Below are 14,394 nucleotides of genomic sequence, written 5' to 3'. Positions count from 1 at the left end.
AACAAAATTAACTTAAACTAAAATTGAAATGAAAAAGCTATAAAATAAAAAATAAATTAAAATATTAATAAAAACTCAGTATCTCAATTATACAAAAATAATACTGATTACACCAAGCATAAATGTCCTTTTAAAAATTCTTATGGTGTGAAAAAACGATATAGACATTAAAAAAACCCTAATAAAAGAAAAATATGACAAAATGACTAAAACTTGAACTAAAACCCTCCATAAATGTATTTTTTTTTTAATTTGTCATGTTTTATTCTTTTGTTATTATTATTATTATTATTATTATTATTATTTTAAATATGTAAATAATAATAATAAAAGAAAAATTACTGGAAATAATGAAAATGAAACACTCTCAAATATACCCTCAGTGTCCTTATTAAATAAAATACTAATTTAAAATATTAATAAAAGCTATAATAGTAGGTCAACGATAGTAAAATAATTGTCATTATGTGTCATTAAATTAGGCATGAAAGGCATGCAATTAATAAAAACTATATAGATGTAAAAAATAAAATAATAATTATAAAAATACAAAAACACAACAAAATTAAAATGAAATTGAAAATTATAACAATGTAAAATAATTAAAAATAGAACTCTTTTAAATAAATAAAAACTATAATAGCATTTCGCTAAAATAACACTGATGCACACCCTGCATAATTGCACTTTTTACATTTTTTAAGGCATTATTCAATTTTTACTGCAAAAATAATGTTATTATACATTATTAATTAAATATGTGGCTTGGTATGTCTAAAGCTCCACCTTATTTTCAATGCGGAAGTAAGCTGTTTTCTTCTATTGTGTCACCGTAGGGAAATAACGAAAAGAAAACAAAATGCAGTAAACATTAAAACGATTTGCACTACAAACCACTGTGTTCATAATTAAGATAATACATTAGAATAATATGATAAGACAAACCAGTTTGCAATATCAAGCAGCAAAACCAGCTGTCTTGTACAGTTAAAAATAACTGGACGTGGATGATTAAATTTACAAATGGCCACGCCTAGTCTTCCGGGAAAAATAAGGTGGATAGGCGGTACCTTAATACAAAAACACTCTGATTCTGTAGCATGGCAGCTGCTTGACATGCTGCTGTTTCCTCTCCATTAGAATTCTAATGCAACTCTAGTGAAGATCCTCTAGGGGGCGTCAGTATCACTGGGTTTCATTGGCGGATCTGAACCTGCAGCCGTGAGCTGAGAGTCAATTGGTTTGTTGTGCTGTTCCACCAGCTGGGAAAACAGATTGTCTCAGGAGACACACAATGTAGTGTGTGATCCCAGACGAGTCTGACTTCATGAAAGCAGACATTTCTGCATGTTTAGAGGACGCACTGAGTATGATGGCACTCGGTGGGGGGTGCAGGTAATGCTGTCATCAGCGCATCAGAAGGTATAATTAGCATAAGCAGCTGTCAATCATCCAACGTCAAGTAGAGATGCTAAATAGCTTGCAAAAATCAGCAGGAATGGCAAAACCCTGGCTAATTACACGCAGTGAAGACCAAATTGATAAGCTCTCAAGGTAAGGTTTCAAATCTTGCATAATACAGGCCTTGTAAAAGTGATACTATTCTTTCAAATCAACCTGTGCTCAAAGCCACTTCAAAATGCAGTTCAACTCAGATCTGTAATTGGTTATGAATTATATTATTTAGCTACTTCAGAATGATTAATTATGAGAATATTAATAACTCACCCTCTGCAGTGAATAGGTGCCGTCAGAATGAGAGTCCAAATATAATGATAAAATCATCACAATAATCCACAAGTAATCCACACCACTCCAGTCTATCAACTAACATCTTGTGATGCAAAGATCTATGTGTTTGTATGAGACAAATCCATCATTAAGACATTTTTAACTATCCATAATATTGCTTTTTCCAGTGAAAAGCTTTTATTTGATTAAAAAAAGAAATATGCACACATCAAGCACTGTTTACAAGAAAAAACAGTCTAAAATAGTTCTAAACAAATATGTTTAGGTGGATTTTGATGTGTGAGGACAACAGGTGATGGACTTTTTCACTGAAGGAAAGGTTATTATAGATTATGGACAAGTATTTTGTCTTAACGTTACTGGTTTTAAGTTAAAATGCTGTAATGACGGATTTATTTCTTACAAACACACAGATTTTCACTTCACGAGACTTAACTGATTGACTAAAGTCGATGTGGATTACTTGTGGGTTATTGTGATGTTTTTATCAGCTGTTTGGACTCTCATTCTGACGGCACCCATTCACTGCAGAAGATCCATTGGTCCAAACACATCTTGGATGGCCTGAGAATTTTCAAAAAAATATTTTTTTAGCTGAACTATTCCTTTAGGTGTAATAAAATTGATAAATATAAAGAGTCCAAGTGTCATAGATCAAGGCCACAACTACGCATTTAAAAAACCTCCCTTAAAAGCAGCATAAATTATGCTTCAGCAGCAATCCTGAAATATAAAAAGAAAGATACATCATGAATGAAGAAAAAACAGCGACTTTCCCAGCTGAAAAGCAGTCAGATTGGAAAATATAACATGAAGAACTGTGAGTCTGGTAGTAGCAAGGTCATATAGGCCTGTTTCTGAGGGAACTGAAGGAAAAATCTTCAGTTTTGGATAAAAGCATCTGCCAAATGCATAAATGTCATGTCACAGTTCAAAGAATGTGTGGGTTAAAGGTATATGTACAAAACATATGTGGTATGTCCAGAAGCTTATTCTTACAACCCACTTGCATTCTACAAAAACACTTCATCAAATGAAGCCAAGAAGTTCCTCATCTACTTCTTCTGATGTGTTAAAAAGCATTTTTATGCATCATTTTAATCTCTCATTCAGCAAATGAGAGATTAAGAGTAATTTAGCATGTGCAAAAAATGTTTAAATGTAGGTTGGAGTTCTTTTAGATTTATTTTCCAGTCATCGATGCCAAAACCTGGAAAGCACTTAGCACTTCTGATTCACTTTTGTTTTTGGTTAAATGCCTGAAATAAGGTCTGTGGGGCATACAAGCGCAATATATTTTTAGGTTTTAATCAACAACATAAAATACATCAGTAACCCCCCTGTGATTTTTAAAGATTTTCTTGTCTTGAAAAAGGTGGTTGCTAACAATTGTCTAAATGGGAATACAGAGGTTATCGGGGGCCTTAAATGTAATCACGGCAAACACATAAACTCATCTACTCACTAGTTGCTTTTACAGCCTTGTTGTGTTTATATAATCATGTTCTTGGAAACTATTCTAACTCATTTCCAGGGAAAAGACTCAAAAAGAGTTGGCTAAAGGTTAATGATGGCGATGTTGAAGTCATGCATCTGTGGTGTAGTTCATTTATAGCCTACAGCTTTTTTTCTGGTTGTATTAAGACTTCCAAAGTCAGGAATGTTGTGTTTATTTGTGAATTTTATCATGATTAACAAATCATGCAGGAACCAAGAACCTTTGTTGGTCACAGAGCTTATTTTCTGTAATTATACAAAAACCAATAGGAAAAATCATGTTGGGTTTATGTCCAGGGAACCAGGGTGATGCAAACTTCCAGGTTGGCCTACAAAAACACATCAGTACGGTTGCGTATAATTGCAAAATATCCACCTTATTTTTTTAAGAGTGGCCACGGTCATTTGTAAATTTTCTTGGTCCAGCTTTTCTTGGTCTCATCCGTGTCCAGCTATTTTTAGCTGTACAAAACAGCTCGTTTTGCTGCTTGATATTGCAAATAAGTGTCTTACCATATTATTTTATTTATTAACACATGGTTTGTAGTGCAAACAGATTTACTCTTTACTGCACGTTGTCATTCTTCTTGTTATTTCCTAGAGTGGCTAATGAACCGGAAGTCTTGCCCATATTTCCGATTGAAGAATAAGGTGGATTGGAAACATTTGCCAAACAATGCTTGACATGTGTGAATTGATTTGATGGTCTGAGTTGGCTAAACTAGGCAAGACTTTACAGAGGCTGGGTGATAAAACTTTTGCTTGCTGTTCCATTTTAGCAGCTAAAATGGGACAGTTTAATGAACTTCTAAAATATTTTTGACGATTTTCCCAATAAAACTTGAAAATTCAAGATTGCACATGTAGTGTTTAGCAAACTACCTTTTTCTTCCCGTAACAGTGGGCAAGAAAAAGTAAATTTTCTAGGGTCTAGCTTCCGGTCTCATCAGGGTCCAGTTATTTTTAGCTGTACAAAACAGCTTGTTTTGCTGCTTTATATTGGAAATTAGTGTGTCTTACCATATTTATTTAATGTATTATCTTAGTTATGAGCACACTGGTTTGTAGTTTAATGAACTTGTAGTGTTTAGCTATCACACGTAGTGTTTAGCTACCTACCTTTTTCTTCCCCTGAGAATGGGCGCGGCCATTTGTAAATTTTATGGGTCTATTTTCCGCATTCTGCAAACAGATCGTTTTACTGCTTGATATTGCAAATTGGTGTGTCGTGCCATATTATTTTAAAGTGTTTTCTTAATTATGAGCACACTGGTTTGTAGTGCAAACAGTTTTACTGTTTACTGCACGTTCTCGTTATTTCCCTATAGCGGCTACTAAACCGGAAGTCTCGCCCACAGGCTTACTTACGCGATAAAGAAAAACACGCATGAATGCAGTATTCAAATATATGCAAATATACAAACATTTTAAAATTTATTTTGATGCCATAAGCGTATACTTTTATGAGATTTTTATTTGCTTTAAATGTTCGATTTGGTTTGGCTGTTGTATCTTAACACTGTGACTTCTGACATTTAAATGGCTCGGTCTTAAACAGTTTTTGTGACATTTTCAACATATGATGATAAAATGAACACGAGAGCAGCCTGCAGAGCTATTTTAACGGCGCTCTCGGTGACTGGCCAAAACGCGTCCCGTTTTACTCGACTTCACCCACATAAACTGAGATGTTAGTGTTCGTGCCATCAGCTGGCGGTGACACGGACACACAACTCACCACTCCTCGCCCTCATCCCTCCCTTCAAACCCTCTCACTGCCATCTCCCGACATCAGCCGAATGAGGGGACTGGAAAAGAAAAAGCAAGTGAGTGAAAGAAAGAAATAAGCGGGGAAGGAGAGGAGAGAGCGGTGCTCCATGGTCACTCGCCCATTGGAAGCTCTAGAGCGCATTTTGGATTCGACTTTTTCTTGGAGGGGACTTGAGAGAAGAAACAAGCGTTTGTTGGCGTGCCAAAGGCGAACAGCCATGCACCTGAATCGGGAGGACGAGGACGGAAAAGGTGAGATACTTTGGTGGATTCCTCTCGTTTGTTTTCAGCGAGAACGCCCGCCCTTGAATGGCAGACGCTGTGGCGGCACCCGGTACCGCTCGCGTACGGGTCAGTACCGTGTCATTTCGATTGGATTTCGCTTCGATTTATCCTCAACTGCAAACTGTCACTTGCCGAACGTGCAAACAGGTGCAAGCACGTTTCTCGTTCGTTCGCGTTTTCACACATTTGCAGCACCTGTTGTGTTGCGTACCGTGAAGGTAAATACATTTACCCCGGTGCCTTTGAGGGAGTTGTCATCCATGCACACGCAAGGTCATCATCTCTCATCACACAGTCATGATAGGGTTGTCTGCGCTTGCGTTTATTGTTCTGAGTGTGCGTGTGCTCGTCTTGTCGATTGTATCTGACACAAATGCATTAAAAGCGCACTTTTCATATGCAATAGTGAGAGAAGTGTGCATGGGTCATTATGAGGAGGACGAAGGGAAATGGACATGCGTTGGCCTCTGCCCCCTCCTGTTGCGCGCCACGAGATTTGTCAGGTGGTGAAATTACGATGGTCAATTGTGATGTGTGTGTGTGTGTGTGCACAGAGTGCTGTCATTTGATTTATTTGTAAGAGACACTGTGGCAGGAAAACAAACGTGTTTTTGCAAGACGCCAATTAATAATTAAGCAGTAATTTTTGATGCGGGCTGCCAAGGCAGAAATAAATTAAATAAAAGCCTTTACTTTAACCCTAGAATGTCAGGAGCATAAAATACCTAAATTTATGGCTACACGCCAATTCAGTCATGACGTCAATTTATAGACCAACCCGGAAGGCTAATTCGTCTTGAGTACCCTTGGGAATTTCTTGTGGGGTTTTTACAATAGCAGATGTATGTTATGTACATTTTCTACATCTTATTTACTTAATATTTCTTTTATTGTTAAAATACATTAAAAGTCTTTAAATCGCCCTTATACTTTATTAAGGCAATGTACACTTAAACTGTTTTAATATAACATTATTGCATTTTTTGTTGTTGTTGTTGTTGTTAAAATTACTTACAGTGATCATCATTGCTGTATTCAAAATGTTGCTTTATTTACAATTTAATAGTTTTTTAACTCCAATGACTATATGCTGAAAGATTTCCAGGGTCAGTGTAACTTGAAATATTTCTTAAAGATATTTTCTGGCACTCACTGTTCCTCCCCTCTGCCAGGATATATAAATTTTGAATACAGCACATATTATTCTACCAGTAAACAGTTGGGAATAGCTATGAATCTGCAATACTGAAGAAACTCTTGTAGAAATGTCTAATGTTGATGTGATTTTCACACTGAGCTTGAGAGAAAAGCTTTGATTTCTGCTCGGTGGTTAAGTTGGTAACTCTTTGTGATGGAATTTGAAGAAAAATATATATTTCTGTTCTCCACTTGTTTGCTGTTTCAGGTTTTACTGTTTAATTTTGCTGAAAAGCCTTACAACATGAAGTCTACAGGGAAAAAAAGCTGTTTCTACAAGATATGTGGCTATACGGCAATACTTAAACTTACTGTGAGAAGTGTTTTCTGCATTAAAAACCGTAGCCTTGGTTTTTCTTACCATGGTAACTGTTGTTTCCACCTCAACAGCATAGATTCTTTCTACAATCGTTGTTCCCACGGTTCCTGCGGTCATGACGGTCAACCCATTTACCAAGCCAATTTCATCTAATTTTACTGATTTATTCTTGTCTGAGAAGGTTGATCACTGTATACTGTATCTAAGAAACATTATTTTAGACAGTATTTCATTAATCATGTTGTGAGTGTGTTATATTTTCTGTTGGCTGCTTAGAATCAAAGTTAGCGATGCTTGTTTGTGAATGAATCACTGTTTTGCGTAGATTCTTTTAAATGAACTGTTCAAATGGGCTGCATAATGATGCCTGATTTCTAAATGAATCATACATTTGATACAACTCTTTTATTGACTCCATTTTTAATGATTTTTGTCATTTGTCTCACCCAAATCTTGAAGGATAACTAAGTGGAACCTGTCGATGCAATGCCATAAATATTTATTTGAACTCTGACACAAGTCAAAAACATATGGCATAATTGTGTGGCAATATTATATCATATCATATGTGACCCTGGACCACAAAACCAGTCTTAAGTAGCACGGATATATTTGAGGCAATATCCAACAATACATTGTATGGGTCAAATTTAGGATATTAAGTAAAGATCATGTTCCATAAAGATATTTTGTACATTTTCTACCGTAAATATATCAATACTTAATTTTTGAATGGTAATATGCATGACTAAGAACTTCATTTATACAACTTTAAAGGGGATTTTCATAATATTTAGATTTTTTTGCACCCTCAGATTCCAGATTTTCAAATAGTATCTCTTCTCAGCCAAATGTTGTCCTATTCTAACAAACCATACATTACATAAAAGCTTATTTATTCAGCTGTCAGGTGATGTATAAATCTCAATAAATTTTGAACTGGTTTTGTGGTCCGGAGTCACATATTAGAGCTACATGTCTTACGCAGGATTTTTTTTTTTTTTCCCATTATAATGGACAATGGGTCTCAACAAAAGCACAAGAGGTGTGCTGAATATTACTGTAAAGCTGACAGATGTGATTTCAGTAATAATCCTTCTGCAATTTTTCTTCAGTCTCTGCCATAATTGAGTCAAGACCACTAGACATGCCTGACAAAAGCAAAAATAAATAAATAAACAGAGGTATTTCAGCAGTGTTTCTGTCTTGACATTAAACTTTGTATGTTTTTTGAGCAAGATGCATTAATCAGGGACAACCTGAATCTAAAATGTATTTATAATTCTGTTTTCTCACACAAACAAATGTCTTTGTACTGTTCAGACTTAATGTCTATTTTAATTCACATTTTAAATAACTTTAAAAAAAATAATTATGTTTTTTTTTTTTTTGATCGATTGATTGTCATTTTTGGCTGCTTTTAGAGTAGAAATAAAAAAGCATAATATTTTTGTGTATCAGAGACATAGTTAATGTAGTTTAGGCAGGTTAATATGAGAACACGTTTGCATTCTGTAATTAATTAATTAATTTTCTTTTTGGTGGATAATATCATGTTCCCACATCATAGTAAAACTAACTGTAGAAACATAAGCTATTTGCACTACCGTGGTATTTTTTTGTAAGGCTCGCAAATGTGTTTTAGAAGTTTTATTAGCACTGTGGATGTAATCAGCTTTAGTTCGTCTTAATGTGAATTCAGCTGGGAATCTCAAGCTGAATGTATTGCCAGAGATTTCATGCTGTACTAGACAAAAGCACATTTTGTAAGCACGGATTTGGGAATATCCAGTTGAAGAAATGCTTAGCCCAGTCAGCTGAGCAGAGAAGCATTTCCTCCGTTTTTTTAAAGACAGACATGAAGACTAATGCTTTTAAAAGTGAAAACAGACTCATCTAGAGAGATAAATGCTGATATTTGGCTTCAAAAACACTGACTAGGCAACTGGACTCTTAATTGTATGACCATAATAACATGTTTAATGGAATACTTCAAACAAAAATTAGTTTGTTTCTTCATCAGAACAGATTTGGAGAAATTTTACATCACTTGCTCACCAGTCCTCTGCAGTGAATGGGTGCCGTCAGAATGAGAGTCCATGTGAAGAGAAAAGCTGTTTGTTTGTAAGAAACATATCCATTATTAAGTGATTCAAACCATTGCTTCTGGCTAAAATATGAGTCCTCTATCCATAATATTGCTTTCTCCAGTGAATAAGTAATTTGGTCTGAATCAGAAGAGAAATATGCACAGGTCAAATATGATGGGTTTGTTTTCTAGAAACATGCAGCTTTTCACTTCACAAGACATTAATTGCTTACTTGTGGATTGTTGTGATGTTTTTATCTGCTGTTTGGACTCTCGTTCTGACGGCACCCATTCACTGCAGATGATCCACTGGTGAACAAATGATGCAATGCTCAATTCTCCGAATCTGTAGATGATCTGAGGGTGAGTAAAGCTCCAGCAAATGTTCATTTTTGAGTGAACTGTTCCTTTAAGGACAGCTGAAGATCAAACTGACAGCTCAAGGATACTTCTCGCAGAGACCTGCCCAGCGGTGGTTTTGCAGTGCCGCTGTGCAACGAACGATAAGAACGTATATATATGAGACACTGACAAGGGTTAATCTTTGACAGAGGCAAGATTTCAATCACATCAGATAATTTCACACCCCTTAAGCCATCTTTCTGTCTCCGCGTTAGACGTCCTTACACGTGACGACGCGTCTAGCTAATTCAGCACGGAAACTGTGATATTGCTCTGTATGTACTTTTTAGAAGCCCTTTTATGTGCTCCCAACCCAAACACATAGCGTTTGAAGTTTGCAGGCGATAACAACAGTTGTTTCAGACCGCTGATAGCAGAAGAGCTTTGACATATTGTAGAGTTGAAACTGGATGCGGGGTTGTTTCCTGGATAGGATCTTAATGTCATTGGCATTCCTGGCATGTTCTGATGTTGTAGCAGCGGCGTGATAAGACAAACACAGCGAGAAGGTCAAGTGGCGGCCGCAAAGCGGATGGTGGAGGGTTTGGCGAAGGACACCTCTGGACTGAGCAGGCAGAATGTGGAGGGATGCGACGGACGCACAGGTGCATTTGGAGGCTCGCCAATCACTTCCTCTCAGATTGGAGTGACATTGTGAGTTTGTAATGCTTTTAGCTTGCGTCGATGATCTCGGATGGCCAGTTAGGGATCAGATGATGCTTCTGCATTTAGAGCGTGCTGTGCATCTTGTATGAATTTGTGCATTTTGTGAGAATATTTCTTGAGAGTTTAATGAAAGCTGCCTATGTGTGAGCTCTGTTGCTACTTTTGTGCCAAAATGATCTGCTCAGCCAAACTGATCACCAGACCCGTTTGAGAACCAGTTTGTGTTTCCAGCCCATGTCTTTGAAAACTGAAAATGGCTTTACTGACGTAAAGGATATTCTAGGTTCAATACAAACTCAATCGAGAGCATTATCACAAAAAATAATGTTGAGTCGTCCTTGTTTCCTTCAAAAAAGCAAAAATAGAGGTTGCAGTGAGATGTGTACACAATGGAGGCAATGGGGAGAAGTTTTGGATGATTTAAAATCAAATCAACCCAATTCAATCAAAACTGATTTATGAATCCAATCATAAATCAAAATTTATTTATATAGTGCTTTTTACAATACTTGTTTTAGAGCAGGGTTATTATTGTTAACTAATTAAAACCATTTAAAAAACATTTATTACTTAAAATACAATTAACTGAAATAATAAAACATAAACTAAAATATAATACAAACTAAATAAAATCAAAATTTTTATACATAAAAATTAGGGCTGTCAAACGATTAATTGCGACTAATCGCATACAAAATAAAGGTTTGAGTTTGCCTAATATATGTGTGTGTACTGTGTAATTATCATGTATATATAAATACACACAAATTAATGTATATATTTAAGAGAAATGTTATTTATGTGCAAAATATTTTTATATATATATATATATATATAATATAAATTATATAAAAGTTATAATAAATATATATACTTCTAAATATTTCTTAAATATATAAATTATATTTGTATTTATATATACATAATAATTACACACAGTACACACACATATATTAGACAAACTCAAACTTTTATTTTGTATGCAGTTAATTGCGATTAATCGTTTGACAGCCCTAATACAAATTTGTTTTAAAAAATTAACTAAAATAAAATAAAATATATAAAAATATTTTAATTAGGTGCCAAAGCAACATTTTGCATTTTTGTTTGGTTTAAGTTGAAGTACTAAAATAATTAAAACTAAATAAACTTAAGCTAAAAATTAATACTTAAAGTCTGTATAGACATATTAAAACCTTACACAATTGCAAAAACAAAAATATCTAAAATAGGGCTGGGCAATGATTAATCATGATTAATCGCATCCAAAATAAAAGTTTTTGTGTACATAATATATGTGCGTGTACTGTGTATATTTATTACATATATACAAAGACAAACACATACAATATATATTTTGAAAATATTTACATATATATTTATATTCATAGAATTTATATTATATATAAATATATTTAATATATAAACATAATTTTTTTCATTTTTTCTTATATATATATATACATGAAAGTGTGTGCATTTATATATACATAATAAATATACACAGTACACACACATACAGTATATATTATACACAGAAACATTTATTTTGGATGCGATTAATCGCAAATAATTGTTGCCCAACATTAATCTAAAACTTAAAATTAGCTCCTCAAAACTTTTTAACAGAACGAAGATGTGTACATTTTTCTTGTTTTGCCTAAATATCATATTGTTTTCATTTAGTGCTGCCCTTCAGAAGCTACAGAAGATACTTACATGTTTCCCAGAAGACAAAATTTACCCTGATCTTCAAATTCAAAACGTTTTCACCCATGGCTCTTAATGCATTGTGTTTCCTTTTGGAGCATCAGTGAGTGTTTAAATCTTCTGTAATAGTTGCATATGAGTCCCTCAGTTGTCCTCATTGTGAAAAGATGGATCTTAAAATCATACAGTCATTGTTGGAAAGGGTTCAAATACACAGAAATGCTGAAAAACCAAAGACTTTGTGGGACCTGAAGGATTTTTCTGATAAACAGCAGGCAGTTTAACTGTTCAGGACAAACAAGAGGCTCGTGAACAACTATCACTAAACAAAAAAACACAGCTGTGGATCATTCAGGTAACAACACAGTGTAAGAATCAAGCGTATGTAAACTTTGAAGACTGTTGATTATAAATGGAGCAGTCTAGTTTTATGCCATCAACTTGTGTTTAACGCAAGTCTAGTCAGACAGTTTTGATAATCATGTGATTCGGACATTATCCTGCTCTCACAGCTACTTTTTTGTGCGTTTTCTTCAGCAGAACAGAGCTTGATTGGGCCCTGGTGTTATGTAGTGTCTCATCTTTGTCCACTTACAAGGTGACTGACAGACCTCCTAAGTAACATATCGTAAAGATGCTATCGCGAAACCGTCCTCCAGCCCTCACCACCGCTATAAATCTACAGACATGGCTGTGGTTTAAGGTGCAGTTGTTACGGTCATCATGCAGTGAGTGCAGCGCTTGAGATAAACCTGCCAGTCTAGGTCAGAGGCTGAAAGACAAAGACGACAGACGAGTGCGAGAGACTGGAAGAAAAACACAGACGCAGGTTGACCTTGTAGTTTGTACACATCACGTCTCTGGGTAATTGCGTGTTAATGGCTGTTTCCAGTCCTGTTGTCAAAGGTCCTATTAATATTTCATTCAGAGACGGAGCGAGCGAGAAGCAAACAGCTCGAGTAGTAGCTTTGCTGACAAATGAGAGTGACGTGAGGTACAACCAGACAGACGGAGAGAGGGAGGGAGCACGAGATAGAGACAATAGCAGCGATTAGTCAGGTGCTGTGAGTAATGGCTGTCTCAAATGTATTTTTATCCTTTAGCGCAACTTGTGATGACTGTGAAAAAAGTGCAGTATTTAGTCTAATTATATTTCAGATTAACAACTAGTGAAGCACAAACTAATTTAGTGAAGAATTATTGTACAAGGTGAATTATACTCACAAACCGCACATTTATCATTTTTCCTTGTTTATTCTGAAATTAGAGCGAAAAGATTTAGCTTTACACTGACTTTAAGTCTAAAGAGGTCTTATAGTCCAAAAAGTTTTGTTGGACAAATCTCTTTGACCTAATATACTTATTTGAAGTAATTTTAAGATTTTAAGTTAATATTTGCATGTTTATAGTTCTCTGAAGTTGGTTAATGGTCATATTTTTTAATAAGTGTTTTTTTTTTTTTTGATTGTTAAATATAATTTTTTCCCCTTTTTTATGATGAAATTAATTATTAGTTAATTATCATTAAATTAATTATTAGTAACAATTATTAGTGATGAAACTAAATAGTACACAAATAAATAATTCTATAATATATTTTATTTGTTTATAAATATTTATCATATTTATAATATTGATATTATAATTATTTTATTTTTATATATAATATGTGTGTGTGCATATATATATATATATATATATATATATATCAGTATCAGTATTAATTATATATAATATAATATAATATAATATACTATTTTTATTAATTTTTTTTACATTTTTAATTTTCAGTGTAATGTGTGTGTGTGTGTGTGTGTGTATATATATATATAAATCATTTAAACATTTCTAAGTTTTCCATCAAAATTTTCTAATTTTTTTCAGCATTACTTAGTTTTTTTTGTTGAAATTGCATTTAAAATATATATATATATATATATATATATAGTTTTGTTTCTGTAATGTTAGTACTTCAAATTAAAAATGTATTTATTGATTGATTTAATTATTAATTTATTTACTGACTGAATAAAAATTAATTTCAGTTACAACATTTCTACACTTCTCATCTAGTTAATTTTATTTCAGCTTTATTTTGATTAGTGAAAATGATTTTCATTCTTTTAGTTCTAGTTAACAATAACAACAGTATCTGCATGTCATTTGACCATTACCCGACATCAGAGAATCGTGAACATGAGAATACATTGTTAAATTATTGAAATATTAACTTCACATCTCAGGGGTATTTTTAAAATTTTAGGTCAAAGGAGTTCGTCTGATTGAAAAATTGAGGAAATTCCAGGTTTTGTATAAAATTGCTTCCTCAAAAGAACAAAAGTTGAATTGGAATTGAAACCCAAGTAGAAAAATCTGATTTCTGTCCAGTTATTTTTGGTGAGTGGACCTTTTTAGAATAAACTTTGACATTTGTAACCTTCTTCCCTTACCAATCCATTTAATAAGATGTTCTCCAAAGGACACAGCGGTCTGATGTAGTTCACTACATTCATCTCATTCATTATCCAAGAGCTGGGCCTCTGGATCCCAGGATGAAGAGGACGAGAAAGAGAGAGATCTCAGGCTGAGTGCATACATCTGTGTGTGTGTGTGTGTGTGTGTGTTGGTCTTATTACGTAACCGTCTCTAGATCAGTTCAGTCACACTGGGAGTCTGGGATACGTTTCTGTACGTCGGCACAGCCCAG

The 14,394-nt window shown here is 34.3% G+C and overlaps 1 protein-coding gene across 3 annotated transcripts in view; it reads left to right on the top strand.

Moving 5' to 3' along the window:
* Window positions 1–4,877: 4,877 nt before the first annotated feature.
* Window positions 4,878–14,394, top strand: part of syt7b (synaptotagmin VIIb) — a 162,547-nt gene continuing 153,030 nt past the window's right edge. For all 3 annotated transcript variants that reach the window (XR_007828082.1, XM_051114754.1, XM_051114753.1), the window contains exon 1: window positions 4,878–5,271. Coding sequence is in view for 2 of the 3 variants with exons in the window: in XM_051114754.1 (XP_050970711.1) it covers window positions 5,127–5,271 (145 nt within the window). In the remaining variant the exon portion in view is untranslated. The remainder of the gene's footprint in view (window positions 5,272–14,394) is intronic.

This window comes from Labeo rohita, chromosome 7, assembly GCF_022985175.1.
Source record: "Labeo rohita strain BAU-BD-2019 chromosome 7, IGBB_LRoh.1.0, whole genome shotgun sequence".
NCBI lineage: Eukaryota > Metazoa > Chordata > Actinopteri > Cypriniformes > Cyprinidae > Labeo > Labeo rohita.
Note: the sequence above shows the minus strand (reverse complement) of the source record. Positions and strands in the feature narration are given on the sequence as shown.